Source organism: Rhagoletis zephyria, unplaced genomic scaffold (assembly GCF_001687245.7).
Source record: "Rhagoletis zephyria isolate East Lansing unplaced genomic scaffold, Rhagoletis_zephyria_1.1 Rzeph_scaffold_00376, whole genome shotgun sequence".
In the NCBI taxonomy this organism is placed as follows: Eukaryota; Metazoa; Arthropoda; class Insecta; order Diptera; family Tephritidae; genus Rhagoletis; species Rhagoletis zephyria.
In genome coordinates, this window is record NW_016157460.1 from 105,555 (window position 1) to 124,976 (window position 19,422).

The following is a 19,422-nucleotide window of genomic DNA, read 5'->3' on the forward strand; positions in this document are numbered from 1 at the left end:
TGGGCTGCGTTGGGCCCGGCTAGTGATATGAGTGAGTGCCTTAGTGGTGAAATTGCAACTTGTCTAAAAGATCACCCCAGAGATGTGTGTACATACATACAAACTTTGTGTTTTCCATGATGTTTCTTTGTTTTGCTTTGACTTCTTTGAAATTGTCCTCGCTTATACCACCTTTTCTTCAGCCTTACCTTATTCCTGTTAGTGCAAACACACCCAAAGTGCATACATACATATATCGTAGACTCTTCAATGTGTTTTCAAAAATTCGTTGCTCTCGAGAAAAATCGACTCGGATTTATTTTTAACCATATCGCACTTGTTTGGCAGCACACGATCCTCTCAGCTGTCTCCCGCAGCAAGTTGAACGAGGGAGACCGTTTTGCGTATCCTCATAAGTGTACTGCGCAGCTGCTACCATACCGTTGTTCGCTATGGTCGGTGGCGTTGCCGTCATCTTCGCAGGCATCACCAACAAAGCCAACACCACCACCACCACCACCACCACCGCCGAGAATTGCCACCAGCACGGCAACGACCAGCGTCATACGTGGCATAGTTAAGCGTCAACACCAACGCCATCAACGCCAGTTTGCTCCCTGCTCAACCGATTATCGATCACCGTGCGCCGCCCTGCAGCCTGCGCCATAGCGTCGGAAACATTTTCGAGATGTAAAAATGTAAGTGGTATTTTGAAAATCATTTCAGTACTTTTCGAGATTTCCAAGTGATCAAACGTGTGCATAAAAACCCGAAGTCCTCTCAGCGAATAAGTCAAAGGAAAATGGACCGTATATAAAATAATCGTTTTTTTGTTTTTGGTGCAGAATTAGTGAACATTGAAAATATTTTCCACAGAAGAAAAACTACAACAAATACAAGTGTATATTTGCATTGCAAATTTTTTTTTGGCAATGCGCGTGTGTGGTGATTTTAGATTTTCATAATTCAGTGGAACTTCTCGACCTACAGCAAGCAATTCAATAGAACACAGAACGATTTTGCAGCGAATTGCAGGAAATTGTGTGAAATAGAGCAATAAAGAAAACTATTGTTGTAACTAAAAAATTCACTTCCTAACGGTATATAATTGAACTTTAAGCGCGTTTTTTGGAGACATTTGCTGGTGGTGTTTCGCAGTTAGAGCGCGCGTGGGCACGCGGCGGCTCCACTCATTCGCCGCGTTGGTCAACTCAGCTTGTCAACGTCGCTGAATCATTCAACTAATATTGACTATTACGAATACTTTTTCTTCGAAAAAAAAATTGAACAAAAAACGCAAATCGTAGATAATTTAAAAAATCGCGTTCGGTGGAAGAACCCATTTCTTAGGTAAGTGTTTAATTTAATTTAATTTTTTTTTTTAAGCAAATGTTCGTTCTTATTTTTTCCATTTATTTACATACTTAAATACTCGGTTAATCGCTTCGCCGAAATGGCAACAAGAATTTGTTTTGCAAAACAGAAATAGTAGGTAAATATTTATCACAGATATTTTGTTGAAATTTCCACACTGAGGTGGCCCGGCCCACCTCTAGTATCTATCCATGTATGTATATGTGTTAGTGAAATATTTTAATTTTTGTGTGCTGATTTCACGGGAATGGACAGAGTTGGCTGGCGCAACAATTTACGCGAATTCTTGTGAAATTAGTGACCACTTTGCAGAATGAAGAGATCATAAAACTGATTATTTTTAAAGTGCTATAGTCATAAAAAAACCTCTTCATATATATACATAAATTTTGGTACATTTTTAAATGTTTGATATATACAAGTACTTACATGCATACATACACTACAGTTTTTTGCATGTACCGAGGAGTAGCTGTTGTCCTAATGCAATCTCAACGGATATCCGAATGACGATAAAATGGTGTTTTTATTATTATTATTATTATCATTACTGTAGGTTTTGGCAGAGATCGTGTCAAGTATGCGTTTTTAGTAAACTTCCATTTTCTGCATTCATGTAAGTTAAGATTTAAATGTAGATCGATAAAGATCCTGAAAAGTTACGAAAAATATAGAAAATTTCCCAAAAATTATTCGAAAAATCCCGAGGAGTTTGGGAAAAAGTCGAAAAATTGTGTCAGTGCAAAAAAATAAAAAGTCCTGAAAAAATACGAGGAATTCCGACAAGTCACCTAAGGATTCCGGGGAAATAAAAAGTCCCGTTGGGTTCAAGAAAATCTAGATAGTATGAAGTATTCTGAAAATATTTCCAAAAGCCCTTTAAAAAAAGAAAAAAAAACGCAAAAAATACTAAAAAAAACCCGGAAAACCTGCATTAATAAAAGTTAGGATTTAAATGTTCTTAAACAAAGATCCCGAGAAAATGGGAAAACCCCGAAAAAATCTTGAAAGTACCTAAAAATACATATAGAAAATTCCGAAAAGTCCCTTAAAACCTCGACAAAATCTCGAAAGGCCCAAAAAAATATAGCATGAAGTATCCTAAAAAAATTCATAAGTAAAAAAAGTGCGTAAAACTTGATATCTTTTGCAATGATAAAAGTTAAGATTTGAATATACATAAAGCAAAGCCCAGAAAAACTCCAAAAAAAAAATCCTGTGAAGTCCGAAAAATCGCATGTTTGATTTGTGCCTCAAAAAAAAAAAAAAAAAAAAATTTGAAAAAGTCAGGAAGACCACTATTAGAAAAACACTTTTTATGTTGCTTGGCCCAGGGATAAAACCGTGGCCCTTCTGGGCGGGAGTAGTATGCACTTCTAACCAATCAATAGCGGCGCTCATTCATAAACTATTTAAGATTTTAGCAGTTCTTATTCGATAATGACTGAATCACATGACATTAATTAATTGGAAACTTCCGCGTGTTTTCGCCAAAATAAAATTCGCATTACAGTGTTTTCCGGATAAAAGTACCATTCTACATATCATTATATGCAATAGGGATAATACATACGAGTTTCGTCTCCTGAAATGGAAAATACCGTAACTAACAAAATTTCCTCATAATCAATCAAAAATTTAATTTTACATTTTTCGTTTAATCAATCTCTTTAAATCAGTGCCTGGCAATGCTTTAGGTATATCGTCACTTCGGATTCAGTCATTAGTTCTCTTTGGCAAGTATCATTGTACAATGTCCTTTCAGCAACTACATACATAAGTGCCGTTTTCACAGTGGGAGTTAAATTAATGCAAATTTGGAAGTTAACTGCCGAATTCGAGTTAACTCCCCACTGTCAAAAGACCACTACTAAGAGTTAGAGTTCATAGGCCATTTTGACTAAGACTCAGAAACCACAGATCTATGTACAGTAAAGTGGTCCAAAAATGTATGTAAAAAAATATGGTCGGAATTTTTATGCCGGCACCCCCTAGAATTGTTCTATATCGAAAAAAATATAACCCTATTTTTTTATTTTGAAAAAAAAAATAGGGAGTGCTCAAAGTTTTCCATGTATTTTATATGGGGGAAAAACAACTTTTCGTAGAAATAGTGTAGAATTCTTGAAAATCTACAGTTTTCGATCGGAAAACTTTTCTTATCTTCAGGAGATTCCCAGTTATAATACGCAATTGTCTCTTTAACCATTTTTTCATAGTAACTATATTTTATAGGTCCTCCAAAACCCCTAGAAAATGCAATGGTAAAATCTTGAATCATAAAAAATGGTTAAATAAACAATTGGATATCAATATTTGAAGTCTCCTGAAGAGAACCACAGTTTCCCGATTGAAAAATATCGATTTTTAAGAGTTTTATACCATTTCTACGAAAAATGGTTTTTTCTCCATATAAAATACATGGAAAACCTTGAGTGCTTTGAGCACCCCCTAAATATTTTTTGATTTCAAAATAAAAAAATAGAGGTACATTTTTTTCGATATAGAACAATCCTAGGGGGTGCCGGCATTAATATTCCAACTTAATTTTTTTGGGCCACTCTAATGTACAGTGGGTCTTTATCATTTTCCATAGAAAATTCCTTTGGTCAATTGACTTAATTTGGAACTTGCGATTTTCATATTTTCACCCCTTTCATCTTAGTGTCCTGGAAAGTATGAAGATCTTGCCTAGTCATGGGTGCCCAGCAGGGGAAAGAGCTTGGCAGTTACACCGCTTCTTCAGTAAAGAATACACACATGTATGTATGCATAATATATAGGCATACGCTCATTGAATTTACTAAACATTCGTAAATATTCACATAAAAAGTATAAACCTTAATAGCCGTCCCCATAAACACAAACCATACTATATATATTTTTGCCTTACAGCAATACTGCTCTCTAAATGGCTTCAGCGCAATCATCGTTTATCAGATAAATTATCGGCAGATGCCTTCAAAATTGTCATGTGCCGTTGAAAATGCGAAAACACATAGATATGTATGTATTTAATTATTTTATCAATGCCAATGCAGCAAATGGTTTCGTAAGGGTACGTACATATGTTCAATTTGTTTAAGAATATCGAGGTATAACTGTGTCCTAATTGCAGCCAGCGACGGCGCACAGTGAGTAAAAATCGAAAAATTCGTTTCTGAAATATGAACGTGTTTGGGATTTTTTTTAAAGATAATTTAAAGGAGTAAACTGAAAATTCTCCATACAATATGAATTATATATCTGTCAGGAAGGCACTTAAGTTAAAAAAATTGATATTAACAGACCTGTTCTGCGTCGCTAACAAAAATTATGTTACCGGTAAATAAATCTCCAGTAAATTTTTACCCCTATCATATTCTACGCATTCTTGTGACCGGTAAATTTTGTTACCATCTCATAAGCAGGTAAAAAAAATATTGGTCCGTGAAATATGCAACACCAGAATTTCTATAAATTGCTGAATAAGTTGAAGGTGCCTAGAATCCCGGTTACAAAGATGGTGTTAATGTTTGAAAACAAAATTTCCCGGTTACAAAATATTCGATAACAAGCAGAATAGGTGTGTAAGAATTTTGATCAGAGAAAAAAGCCAAAAATACATTTTTTGAAATCAAATGTTGGTTTGACGTTTCTTTATTTTCATATATATCTGATAGGGAACTATACGAATACAAAATTTGGAATGATATTAAAAAAAGTGTTCCTACGGTATTCAAAAAAAATATATAAAAATTTAAAAAATTGGAACTTTTAATGGAATGCATAAAAAATATAAATATAAAATTTGACTTTATAATCTGACGGCAGCCTTCTTCAAAATATTTTCAAGCTAAAACCTTCTTAAACCTCTTTCGTCTGACACCCATATTGTTATACATACCTACATATGTATGTATTTGAATTACGTGATTCTCCTAATTCAAGTTGAATTTAAATTTTTAAACAGGTGGTTATCCTTAGAAGTAAACCCTTTTCAAACCCATTTCGATTGATACCCATATTGTAATAATTAATTTAAATTATTAAATTGTTTGAATTAAGTAAAGTTCTTAAAAGGCGGCAACCCCTTTCCCATCTACAGGTCAATCCCTTTAATTTAACGCCTTATTTTCGAAAATCGAATGACCCAGATGTGCATACCTAAATGCTAAGAGAACACAAAATTTGTAACTTTATACTGCATTTACATTGAAAGAATGAAAGCTATCAAAAAATAAAATGCATTTTTGAATTTAGCGCCCTCAAATTCACTAAGAAACAAATTTTTATTTAAATTCGTTCATAATTCTATTTTTGTCCACTTTTTATATGGAAGGGAAGCACTGTGCGACAGCAACAGTTGTTTAGAAAATTATGAATATACATATGCACCTACATAAGTATGTGCAATAATATCTTAAATATTGTATGCAAGTACATATGTACATACAACAACACACTTAACACATGTAAATATGTGTATATGAACCTGTTCATAGGTATTCATAGGTTCATTTGTTTGTTGGCATATTTTAGCTGTCTTTTTGACATTTTAAAATACTAAAATTAATAATATGGAATTTTACAAGAATAGAGTTTTTAGTCTGTTTGGTTATACATATGCATATACCTATAAATTTCGGTCTAAAATTTGTAGCAAATGTTATTACATAGTGGAGCTGAGAGAAAAATCTTCGTCATATTACACTGTGCGGCAATTTTATAATTTGCAAAAGTTAGCTCGTTTTTTTTTATTTTATGTACTGGCCTAGGTACTTTTCAAAAAAAAAAAAAACAAGGAAAAAATGGTTAAAATAAATGTCATTGAAATTAAAGGTTAAGACATATAATGTAAAATTTCATGGGAAATATTTTCGTATAACACTTTAACCCATTAGCTCCCGCCCAAAAGGGCTAATTTGATCCTTAATTCAACAAACCCCGCTAAAAGCGAATTTGGAAGGTCGTTACAGGATTGATATATGCTAGAAAATTATTCTTCGGAAAATTTTACTAGGGGCAAAATCTTCATGCCACCAACGAAAATGTCTCTAATAATTAAAATAAAAAATCAAGAAAAATAACTTTTTTTTTACAAAAAAATTTTTAAAATTTAGTTTGGCTATTTTCCTTCTCGGAATATACTTGTTATGGTACATGAAATGGGATTAGCAAAGCATTAAATAAAGGACACCCTAATGTATAAGATAAATACATACATACATATGCAGTATTTTCAGTTATGGGCCAACTTTATTTACGTTGCTGCAATCAATGTCATGTGTAATAAATGTGATTGCGTCTGTAAATTATTTTACCCATAAGAATAAACCAAATGCGTTGAAAAGTGATTTCTGTAAAAGAAATATCTTCAGTACGTAAATATGCATGCATTTGCGTATTAAATACTTAGTTTTTCTTCTACATATGTATATTCATACATGCCTACGTAAATATGTATGCATCCTAATATGAGCTAATAAATGCTTCTTAATGACAAAGCAAATGCTTTTATTTTATGCATTCGCAGTGCTTTGTGAGATACATAGTATCTGCTATAATTGTGCAAACAGTTGTTCAAATAATAAAACGGTAAATTATTGGCACAATAAGTAGATTGAGTGCAATTTTAAATAGAGATTAATACAGCTGAGTTTGGTCTATTTTTATGGATCGACATCTAAGATAATAGACCAAATGTCGAATGTGTTGCATATTTCAGGGCGCATAAACCTTATTTAGTTGAAAGCCATACATAACGATTTGAAGAAAAAGGCGATGAGTTCAATTAATATTAATTAGGGTACGGATTTTAAGGCATTTGCCTATTTTGTCCGCTTTGCCGTATCTGTAAACAAATTAAAGAATCACACGTTTCATGTCTTCCTTTATTAAAATTAAAATTTTAATTTTGCCTTTTTTGACTATATTGCCTTTTCTGCATGTTTTGCCTTTTTAATATTTATCTCTTCATAGAAGTTAGCTGTATTGTACCAATCGTGTGACTAAAAAAAAAATTGTCGTCCCAATGTTTTTTAGCCCACATGTACAAATCTGTACAAAGGTACCAATCGTTTGACAATGAATTAAAATTTGTGCAAAATTAAAAAAAAAAATCAACAAACTTTCGTACGCCGTATGCGTAAAACCTAAGCAAATGTCTTTTTCTTGAAATCTCAAACCTTGCACTCAATTCCTTCAAATAAATTTAAGTGAAAGGTAGGGAATTTTAAGAAAAAGCAATTGCTTAGTTTTTAGGCCCAATGTATCATTTCGCTTACTTCATTGTAAATTGTAATAAAACAGATTCTTCAGGCTAGGCCTTTCATCACTGCACATACTTTCATACATACATACATACAGATGTGCATAAATACATTGTGCTCATCTGCATACTTAGCAGCGTTAAGACCTTAACCGTGTTGAGAGGTCAATGTTGGAAAATCTTTCAAAGGATAATTATGTGCGTGTAAGTCAAAAGACTTCTTCTCACACTCACATTATTATAGATATGTATGTACAGTAGTGTGGTTGCATTGACTTCTGTTTACAATTGCATTTGTGTAAACAAATCGTTTAGGGTTCAATCATGAAACTGAACCATTCCATTGAAGCAGAGCAATATTTTATGCACTTTTACGCCTTTTTGTTGTATGTATGTATTTACTTTAAACGCGCCAGGCGATTGCAGCGCCCAAGGTGGTCATATTGGCTGCGGTGGCAATGTTGCTTATGTCGGCTACAAATGCTTCACTACTTGTGCGCGTTGTCGGTGCATTTCATACACATACACAAATGTATGTATGGCGGCAAGTAGAGCGATCGTATGTGCGTATCGTTGGATACCCTGTAGGGAAAGTTTCCTATTAGAGTCACTTCGCCATTCTGAATAAATATGAACCTGGGTTAGCATCGAGTTTCTGACTGACATCAAAGCAAAAGAAAAGAAAAAGTTTTTTCTAATAGCGGTCGCCTCTCGGCAAGTAGGAAAACTAGGTCGAATGCGAGTTAGTCATGATATTGGTTAGCATTCACTTATCTGCAACTACCCTGCAGTGAAATCCCAAACTAGTCAGGAAAAATACTAGTTTACAAGTAGAATTTCCTAACAGAAACCGAACTAATTCGAAAATGACCAGAGTTGTACCAAGTACAAACGATTTATTCATACCCTGTATTATTTGACTTCGACAGTTTAATACAATAAAGTACACAAAATAATATAACTTTTTTTTGGGTATATCGTAAACCGTTAAATTGAGTACGTATTCAATTATACCAGACCTGTTATTTTGTTATTTTTGATCATTTTCAATTATTTTTTATTTTGTTTATTACACGATTAATATAATTATTTGATTAATTTCTATTATCAATCAATAAGCCAAACTATGGACAAAAATGAAGAATATTTAATAACTGCTTGAATTACACAGGCCAACAAGGTTTTTTAACCAAGAATCGGACTATACTTTTCCGAAGGTCTTTGACGTGCTGAAATACTCAAAAAAATTAACAATAATTATTGGCAAATCTAAGGCTTCTAAATAAAAATATGTAAAATAAAAAAGTGTACTTAAATGTTTTTTATTGTATATTCACGAATTCATTTTATTTTTTGACTCCCAAATTAGTGATTTTGGTCCATAATTAGGCTAGTATTTTTCTGTCTATTCTGAACTAGTATGAGACTGGTATATTTCTGACCGAAATCTGACAATTGCCATTTCGTAGGACATCCCCATGTTAAAAATACCAGTTGATTGCATGGAAAAAAGATAGTTGGCTGACTAGTTGGGCATGCGATTCATACTAGTTGTGGGGTAGTTTACAACTAGTTCATTTGACTACAGGGTATGTATGTAGTAAATTTTCTTGACGGGTTCTCAAATCCACTTGTATATATATATAGACGCGCACATTAAAACACATAATTCTATTCGATTGCAATGTTTTTCAAGTTTGAACTAAAATGTAAATTAAAAAACGACTAAAAATAGTTAACAACGAAGCCATTGATCGGAGATTAACACCAACAGCACCACCAGCCATGTATATACCTATACATACACATACAGTCATAATTGTATAACAGCACGGTTCTCGATTTCTTAGTCGCTGGTGGCCTGCACTTTGTTTGCATTTTGTTTATACTCATTAAAAGGATTTTGAACTTTTGTCACTCTATTTTTTCTTTACTTTTTTATTTCTTCGAGGAAAGTGCTGCAATAAAAAAACAAATAATTAGTTGCATTAACGGTAAAGGTATTTCGAGTAGCGGTGTAAACAATAAAAAGCATGAAATCTTTGTTGTCGACTTTCCAAGAAGCACCAATTGCATGTAAATAAAATAAAATAAAATAAAATAATATAAAATAATATAAAATACAATACAATGCATAAGTAATCATGCCAAATGCAAGCGAAACAAAGAGTAATTTCCCAGAAGTGTGAAAATTTATTAAAATACATAAACACATATAAATCTCTTTGCAACTAAGTTATAATATTGGAATTATTTAGGTGCAGATTTTCAAATGACATTTCCTACATACGGCGCATTGTACATTCCAATCAAGCGTGTCAGTTAAGAGCTGGCAAAAGTAATTTTCCTATATACGATTTCTTAAATGCATGCATATGTACATACATATGTATCTTTACACAATGTACTTACATACATATGTATATACATGCATACACATACATATGTATATGCAAACGTTTCTGTTTCTTGTATGTGCCATCTCCACTTAATAACTCGCCTTCATGACAAATCTAATTAATAATTTTGCTGTCAGAGAAACATGTGAATTTCTAGCAGACATCAAATAGATTACCAAAACTCCAACAAAAACCAAACAAGCTACAACAATTAGACTCGCGTCAAAAAGCATATTTTTACACGTAGACGCATGGATACGATCACAATGGACGTATGCACATTAGGGTGGTCCAAAATAAGTAAAGTCGGAATTTTAATGCTCTAACCCCCTCGGATTGTTCTATATGAAAAAATATACCCCTATTTTTTATTTGGAAATCAAAAAAATATTTCGAGGTCGCTCAAAGCGCTCAAATTTTCCATGTATTATATATGGAAAAAACAACTTTTCGTAGAAAATGGTTAAATAAATAATACGGTATCATTATTGGGAATCTGCTGAAGAGAACTGAGTTTTCCGATCGAAAAATATTGGTTTCCAAGAATTCTATACCATTTCTGCGAAAATTTGTTTTTTCCCCATATAAATAATTTTTACTCCCCCCCACATGCATTTTTGGACCACCCTAATGTGCATACGTACAAATGTACATAGATACAGTGGGCCACTTTTATTTATTTACCATTCATTAATTTTCCATAAAAAGTATACCACAAATATTCTATAATAAAAACCTTTAAATCCGATTTTCAACTTTATTCGAAATTTATAATAATTGAACAAATTTTCATAACAATTTAAAACTTTTAAAAATAATTTTTTATAATGTTTTTGGGTATGCAGTTTTCAGATATAAAATAAAAAAAAGTTCTCTAGTTAAATGTTCAATAAAATAAATATTTAGAGCTTTTAGATTCTGGTATATACTCGTAAATTAACTATGTGAAAAGCCTATTTATTCGATGGTGAAAATTCGGCTTACTCGGCATTCGAAAAAGTAGATTTAAAAAAAAAACGTCTATTCAAAAAAATTGGCTAAGGATCAAAAGAGAGCGCTATTTAAGTGGCCGGCACTGTGTATGGATGTTTGATCGCATCTTAGAAATTTCCCAGATGTCAGCTGTTGCCACCAGTCGAGGCGTCAGAAATATGCGCGTGTGTGAGAGGGGGCGGGGGCAGGGGGTTTAGCAAAAATGTGACAGCAGATGTACCGCGTGCGTTTCCCAGTTTGCGTCTTAAGCAAAAAAGAAAAAAAAAGAAATACGAACAAAAATAATAATAAACTTAAAATAAGAATTAGGAAAATACAAACATACATACACATAATATTTTCCAAATTTTGTAGCCAAGTCGATCGGGCAGGTATGGAAAGCTGCGCAAAAATATTTATATAATAAATATATTCGAGAATTTTTACATACATACATACATACATACACACTTATTCAAATTGTATAGGAACATTATCAGCAGCAAATGAGGAATAGAAATTCAAAATAAAGTCTTTCTATGCGAATTATTAAATATTCATACAATAACGTACATACATATATGATATACCAGGGGTGTACAAGCTTGAGCTGTAGATTCGCATGTACATACATACATATATCTTCAAAATGTTCAAGGATTCGAAAAATCCACTTTGCCTCGTTTTTGAACTAAATAATTTAAGGATTAATTAATTTCTGATTATTGGAATACGAAAAAAAACGTATAGCGATCAGCTCGCAGTGCTATTATTAAAAAATATGAAAGTGATGAATGACTATGTCCAGTGGCGGATTTAGCATTTTACTATGAGAGGGTTTGCGAATTTTTATTTTATCACCCATCTGGGTTTGAGATAGTTATCAAGAGCTATTAAAAAGTATCTTTCGGAACTAGGTATAGTTTGTTTTGTATCTATGTACATATATGGACAAGGATATGAGGGAGCTCCAGCAATTGCAGTCAAGAATGTGGCAATTAAGGCCGTTGCGTCTTTGATGAAATGCCCGGAAAATTGTCGGGGTGTGCTTGACAACCCTACTTCACTATCAAGCTCATCAATGGTAACAATTAAACTGTTGTACGAATGTTGGGCGTCTCGTTGGTGCTGAGGGTGCTGGCCGAAAAATTGCAATGACAGGTCAAATCGCAAGAGGTCTTAGAAGCCATTTTCCAACTGAACCCCATTCGGTAAGGCTCAACATCAGCCCTTATTGAAACAGGTGCATAGAAGACGGTAAGGTGGAACCATTCCAGCATCCACTCTTTTGCTGTCTTAACGAGCTTAGACTTTAAACAACTTGCGTCTAACTTCTTGGCCCTTAACCTCGATCCTTTTTTTATAGTCAATTCACACATATGGTACCACTTGGTCAAAAATAGCGCATTTAATTTTTATTACCAAAGTATTTTTAGCAAAATTTATGCAAACTCAACCAACGTTGGCGGAAGTAAAATTTCCACGAAGAGACATTTGTTGCTATCACCAAATAATTGACCACAAATCTTTGTATTTAATTGTTATTTCTTTATTAGCATCAAAACGGCTTAAGCGAGAATGTTGAATATATAGAGTACTTAAGTGTATACAATTGTATGTATGTATGGATGTATGTATGTACATTAGGGTGCATCACTCTCAATATAAAAAAACCAAAAAATTGGTAGTATTTTTCCATTGGAATTATGCAATTTATTATATTTTTAAACCTTCGCCGTAATATGTATGCTTGGCCGTTTTGAAAAGATCTTCAAAAATTTCATTATTTTGATTCCGCACTGCGGTGATATTTTGAAAAAAAAAAAAATTTTTAGAAACCAATTTCGTTTATAAAAAACTTAATTTTTTTAGGTCTTCTAAAATCAGCCCAGCTCACGTAAATCATAACATTTTTCCCTAATATTTTAGCGGAAGTCTTTAAACAAAATAATACCTACATTTTTCGATTCCGGTGGAAAAACTCGCCACTTTTTTGGTGAGGCACACTAATGTACATAGTACTATATATACATATGTGTATGTGTTTAGGTGCACAGAGGGATATTGTTTTGGTTTTTTTTTTCGCCAAACTCATCAAAAAGGTTAGCCGCCTTCCCACCTCATATGTTTCTCCTATATATTGGCATATTGTCGCACGCGGACACGAATTTTCTTAGTTGGTACCCGCCGATTTGGCCTCAATTCAACTCATTAAATTATGAGCGTCTAAAAGGAAAATGACGCACATTTCGTATTTAGCAGGTTGTTTCACCTTTCCCTCGAAAAGCAACAAGTTAAGCATCGAACATCGAACAGCTGAACTGACTGCCTAGTGGCTTCTTGGCTCGCTGGCTGACCGCGTCATGCGCTGCATATATGTATATGTATGTATCTATGTGTATATATATGTATGTATGTATGTAGGTTTACGATTTGAAAAATCTGATTGCGCACAAAAAAAAAGTTTGTATGTATGTATGTACGTATACTATAAATTGTATAGCAATTTGGCCGTTGGGAGGTTTGGAAAATGCGAGTACCGAGAGCAGTGTGAATCGGTCGTGTGGCATTAGACAAGTGGCAAAGTGGCAAGTGGTGATCACTAATGGTCAGCGGCCGCTTTTACACTCAGCTGGTCGGTCGATGGTGTGACTGTGGTCGGGGTTTTCAGCTGTGAGATGTTTATTTGGTCATAGAAAATCTCGCCGACCGACTTTAGGGCGGTCCATCACTGCAAGTGGTTCGGGATCAACGAGTTGGTTACGTTGTGAAATTCTTTGCGCTTTGCTGGTTGGCTTGGTTTTGATTTTTGTGCGCCAACATTGAGTGCCCCATGTGGCGTGCATGTTTTCCTTGAAAATAATGTGCAATCGTTGGTGATAGAAATATTTAAGGCAAATGAATATTTCCAAGATTAAATTGATGTGTTCGCTCATAAGCACTTCCGCAGACAATAATAAATAGGCAAATCCATTTAAGATAAGCTATGTAGGTCTAATAAAAAATATGCAATGTACATATGTATTTATGCATACTGATATACATATATATGTCGCAGTACTTATTGGAAATGAAAATACTTTAGCACTTTGGAAATTTGAAAACCCATACAGCGTGGTTTTAAAGTACAATCATGGAACACTTAAAATTTCCACCACCGTACAAAACAAAAATTATTAACTTTAACTGAAATGAAAAAGTTTCACGATTTATTAGAAATGTTGCAACTTGCAAGCCACGTGAAATTTTGTCATGTTTTATCACTTATTATTCATTTGACCTTCCACTTTTTTGCCAGATCATCCATTGTCCTTGGGCCAAATTGAAAAATGAGTTGTCAATTGAAGTAAAAAAAATTGGGCGACAAATTATACGGTTCGAGCCTAATTGGCAGGCCTGCTTAAGAAGGTCTTCAGTTTTTCAAAGTATGAAAAAACTGAAATAAAAAAAAAAATCGATCAAAAAATAAATCGACCTCCCAAGATCGTTTCGTAAATATATGAAATTACGCTTTGCCAAGACCCATTAATTTTTTATAGCAGCCTCAAATTCAAATTTTTTTAAAATTTTATAGATTTTCTTAGGCAAACCGTAGATTATTATGCATAAAATGAGGAATTTCTTGATCGAATCACGGATGGAATCGGAACTAAAAAAAAACTTTAGCATTATTTCTTATTTTCTGATAAAATTTTCGCGACCTACTCTACCCGCCGGCAGATCAAGATGTTCGCACTAAAGTTTTTCTGTCCCTCCCTTTTTGCTCTTAATGACCTCAGACTCACAAGGTCGAACTATAAAGGCAGACATCGGCCAAATACTGCTCCAGGGGAATTTTTGGCATTTCTGATAAATGTTTCTGTAGGTAGGCTGTTCGATCTATGAGTTAGGTTAGGAGTGGTGACAATTCCTCAAGCCACCGATTTAAACGCAAGGTCCTTTGTGATACCTCTTGGTTGTTAAGTAGAAAAATATTGAGAGCTTTCTAATCTCTACGGATATCAGGGCTCGAATCGTTACAGTCAAGAATTACGAGGAGAGCGCATTGGCCTTTCCATCTCTAGTAGTGACTCCAATGAGGTCGCTCCTTGCATTCATTCCCGCCTGATCATCAACTGGCAGTGGATAGTCGTAAAGCATGCCCTCTTTTTATGTCTTTCTTCAACTTATTAAACATGACAAACGATGTAATAAAAATTACTTTTATTCTTTTCGTTAACAGTTAAGCATTAACAAAAACCCAGATAAGCCAAAATGACGAAGGAACAGCCGACCGTAATCCCCGAAGAGCTGTATAACCTTACACAACTGGCTGAGGTTACATTGGCTGCCGGCCACCTCAGCACAACCAACATAACAGAAATTAAAGACTACATCAAACGGCACAAAGAATTGGAGTATCTCACTGATGAGAGTCCAGCTCCTGCCACTGCACCAGATGTTCGCATGACAGAACAACAAAGCTTTGTACCTATATCTCACAAAGCGCCTTTAAACAATGACTTTTCAACTGAAATGTGGCACAACAACCAGATAAACAGCAGCAGTACGACACTCTATGGGACACGGGATTATCAGAACATCCAAACAGAACACCACAACCACAATTCCACTACAGCGGTAGCGGTAGCGCGTACAACATTCTACTCATCCTCCGATGATGACTCCAACTACTACAGTCACAAAGTATTTGATCGCAAAAAATTGCGACGTTCCACAATCTCGGACCACTCGCGTTACGATGAGCATTCATGCAGCAGTTTACCCAGCTGCAGCAGTGAGGATCAATTTACAGGCATCTCAAGCCATTCCAGCAACTCGGAGATGAGCAAGCTGAGCAATGGCACTGAGGGTAGCGCTAACGGCGGTAATTTGCTGGAAGATGAGCACGTCTGTCCGGAATGCGGCAAGAAGTATTCGACATCGTCAAATTTGGCGAGACATCGACAAACACACAGGTAACGAAGTGAATTTTCCTTAGTTTGAGTACGTTCACTAATTCACCAATAACTCCCCTCCCCGAAATAGGTCAATAATGGATAAGAAAGCGCGACGATGTCCATACTGTGAGAAAGTCTACGTCTCGATGCCCGCCTTCAGCATGCATGTGCGCACCCACAATCAGGGCTGTGAGTGTCAATACTGCGGCAAATGCTTCTCTCGACCATGGCTACTGCAGGGACACATACGCACGCACACAGGTAAGCTAAGAAAAAATAATAAAAAAAGAAAAAACGAAATACTGTTCATCGCTTTCAAACTGACCGTTTTTCTTTCTTCACTTTTATTCACCCAGGTGAGAAACCCTTCAAGTGCAGCGTTTGCAACAAAGCCTTTGCGGATAAATCCAATCTACGCGCACACATACAAACCCATTCGAACACCAAGCCACACACATGCGGCCGTTGCGGCAAAGCTTTTGCACTCAAATCATATCTGTACAAGCATGAAGAGTCTTCGTGCATGAAGAATCACCATCGTGTCGGTGAACGCAGTGAGTCGCGTTCAAATCGCACTTCTACTAATTCCGCAAACGCGTCCAATGCCAAACACTCTGTGAACACTCAACCGGCGACGGATTCGGCCAAGTCCACTTTGGCGAACAAACTTTTGCAGAAGGAGAAAGATCGTCGTCAAGCTACGTATGGTCACACTGAATATACACCGCAATCAACGCAAAGTCCCTTAGAGGTCCAAACCGTTTCGCCGTTGTCAGACAACGATGGCATAACAAAACCATATATGGCGCAAGAGAAATCCTACACCATGCTTACAAGTCCCATGTCTCAGGAGGAGTATGAACGTTTCAAGCGCATCAGCGTCATACAAACGGCGACGACGCCGAGTGATCTACTTTATCGTGAGCACCATGTTGGCACGCAAGGATTCGTGGATACAGTGGCGCATATGCCGTTACAGCTGTGCAGCATACGAAATGAGATTCAAGATCAAATGCAAGATCAACCGGTGGACTTTTCGCCAAAAAATAATTTTACACATTCGACAAAGACGAGCCCCTTTGAGTTGACCAGTAATTATGCGATTTTGGCCTAAAGCTTTGGGCACACGTTGGATAGTTCAAAAAGACAAAGAAAAATTTTGAAAAATTTAGACTGTTGGTATGTTTGAAAGCCTGAAAAGATGTGGTGCTGTAAATTGTGACTCACTTAAGAAAGGTACATACATACATGTACTTGGAAAAGACGCGAATGATAGGCACTACTTAAATTAAATGCTTAAAATGTTTAAAGCGAAAATGATAAATTTGACCCGATTATAAAGACTTATCCTGGCCTTTCCTATGGTGATCTGTGCTAAACCAGCGTAATGCGTTGTATGAAAGACACCTCCCGAAGTAGCCTAGAAAAATCCGAAATTGTCTAATCTTATTTCGCATAAATTAAATTATCAGTTTATGTGATTTATTTGATATCCTCAAAGTACCGAATACATCCATTTCAGTTTAGTGTCTCAGTATCGATTCTACCAACTATACTTTTTTTAGTAAGTTACATAGGTATGTTATGAACTAGAGGTTCGACGAAAATGTGTCACGAAATTGTTTGCATAGTTACATTCCTTGAAATCGTAGCTGATTGTTTTCTTGAGTTATCCCAAAATAATGAAATTAGCAAAGTTATGGCTGACGGTGATCAAGGATCTACAAAAAAAATTACCCCTTCGTAGGATATCAATGATGCTATAGCCACGTTTTAGAAGAACCGGTTTGAAAAAAACTAATTTGTTTCGGATTTTTCTCCGAATTGATATTCAAATATCCTTAATATATACTATTTACTATAATTAGAATTCCTCAATGCTTGGGACTGGTAAAAAAATATATACTTCTGCAAAATATGTTAAATACATATATACATAGATGACCTGGAAAGGCTAGAATATCGTCACACGAAAGTACTTAATCTTTTACTTGTATAAGCTCAATAAAAAAATTTAAACTGCGCAATATCGTCAGCCTTTTCCAAGGCAATAGCTAGGGGAAACTTCGTATTTCCCTTCGCCCAAAACAGGTTCATTAAACTTAATGAAGTGTTTTATTTCATTGCACTAAATCATTATCAAAACCAAAATAATTTAAAAAAAAGTTGCGCCAAAAAGTTTGCGCTGTTAGTTGAGTAGACAACTGATTGTGATAAACAAATATGAAAAAAAAGTTAGATGTAGTTAATTACTAAATGTGCCATAAGGTAATACATAGTGGCTATTTTTATACAAAAACAAAATTGTGAGATTTAACAAAATGTAGACATACACCCTGTGGCACCTTATTGACCATTTATGTTTTGTTACTTGATTTTAGCTATTTTTATATAAAAATAAAGTTAAGTCTTTAATGAAAACAGGCTAAATCCATTTCAAGAGTTGAGCAATATTAAAAAGAAAAAAAAAAAATTCAGCATACCTTCGTAAAAATTTCGGGCTTTTTAATTACATCTCTTAGAAAGATTTTGAGTATTTATGTTGGAAGATTTTTTAATATGGAAGAGAATGAACAACTCCTTCAAAAAAAAAAATAAAATAATAAAAAAATAAAAATTGCCAAAAATTAACGGCAAGGTCTAGTATTTCAAACTTGCACTTTATTGCCTTAAAATTGAATGGACTACAAAACTGCACACTCAATAACTTTCTAAGAAAACTAAGTGCACACTCGAAATTTGGACGAAATTTGGTCGAGTTTCTTGAATTTTTTTTTTTACATATTCCACATAGCTTGAAGCTTGGAATTTTATGTGTTTTGTTAAAGAATAAACTATATTTTTTTTAACAAAATAACTTAAACAAAATATCAAAAAATTAATGGTTAAAACTTGTCAAAATGTGGTGCGCTTATAATTATGACAGTGCGTGTACTCAAAAATGCACTATTTTTTTTTAAATAAATCTCTGCCAACGAGGATTCAATCGTAGAAATAAGCTAGTTTCACTCTCATTTTCATGCATTGAATCTCTCACTAAACTTATGGAAACATTGGTAAAAAAAAAATAAACCAAAGATATGTCTTTTTTCTTTGCTTTTTACTAGGGTATGTAAAAACATAAGAATAAAAAAAAAATTCAACATTGTAAAAAAGGTACGTTTGTATGTATTTATCGAACTAAATTCTATTAGGATTCACTGCTTTTTGAATATGGCAATTCTTAATGGACTTTTGTTCAAATAGTTTAAAAGCAACAGACAGTATTTTTCGCAACGTACACGTTGAATTATTTGCTTTCCATAATATTTGATAATGCTCAAATAAATACAGTTACATATTTGTATAAAAATTATGTATGCAGAAGCCTACATATGTAGGTACATATTTCACATTTTAGACAGCTTTTTGCACAAATACAATATTTAATTAGTGATCTTAGCTTGCCTTTATAAATATGTTTGTATGTATGTATGTATGTATGTATGTTATTATATGTAGTTGTAGC

The 19,422-nt window shown here is 34.4% G+C and overlaps 1 protein-coding gene across 1 annotated transcript; it reads left to right on the plus strand.

The window, feature by feature from the left end:
- Positions 1 to 526: 526 nt before the first annotated feature.
- Kah (Kahuli) lies at positions 527 to 17,783 on the plus strand. The gene is made up of 5 exons (XM_017611187.1): positions 527 to 788; positions 950 to 1,329; positions 15,197 to 15,932; positions 16,003 to 16,175; positions 16,271 to 17,783. Exons 3-5 carry the CDS (start codon positions 15,229 to 15,231, stop codon positions 17,026 to 17,028), a joined length of 1,635 nt encoding a protein of 544 aa, XP_017466676.1. The 5' UTR covers positions 527 to 788; positions 950 to 1,329; positions 15,197 to 15,228; the 3' UTR covers positions 17,029 to 17,783.
- Positions 17,784 to 19,422: the final 1,639 nt, after the last annotated feature.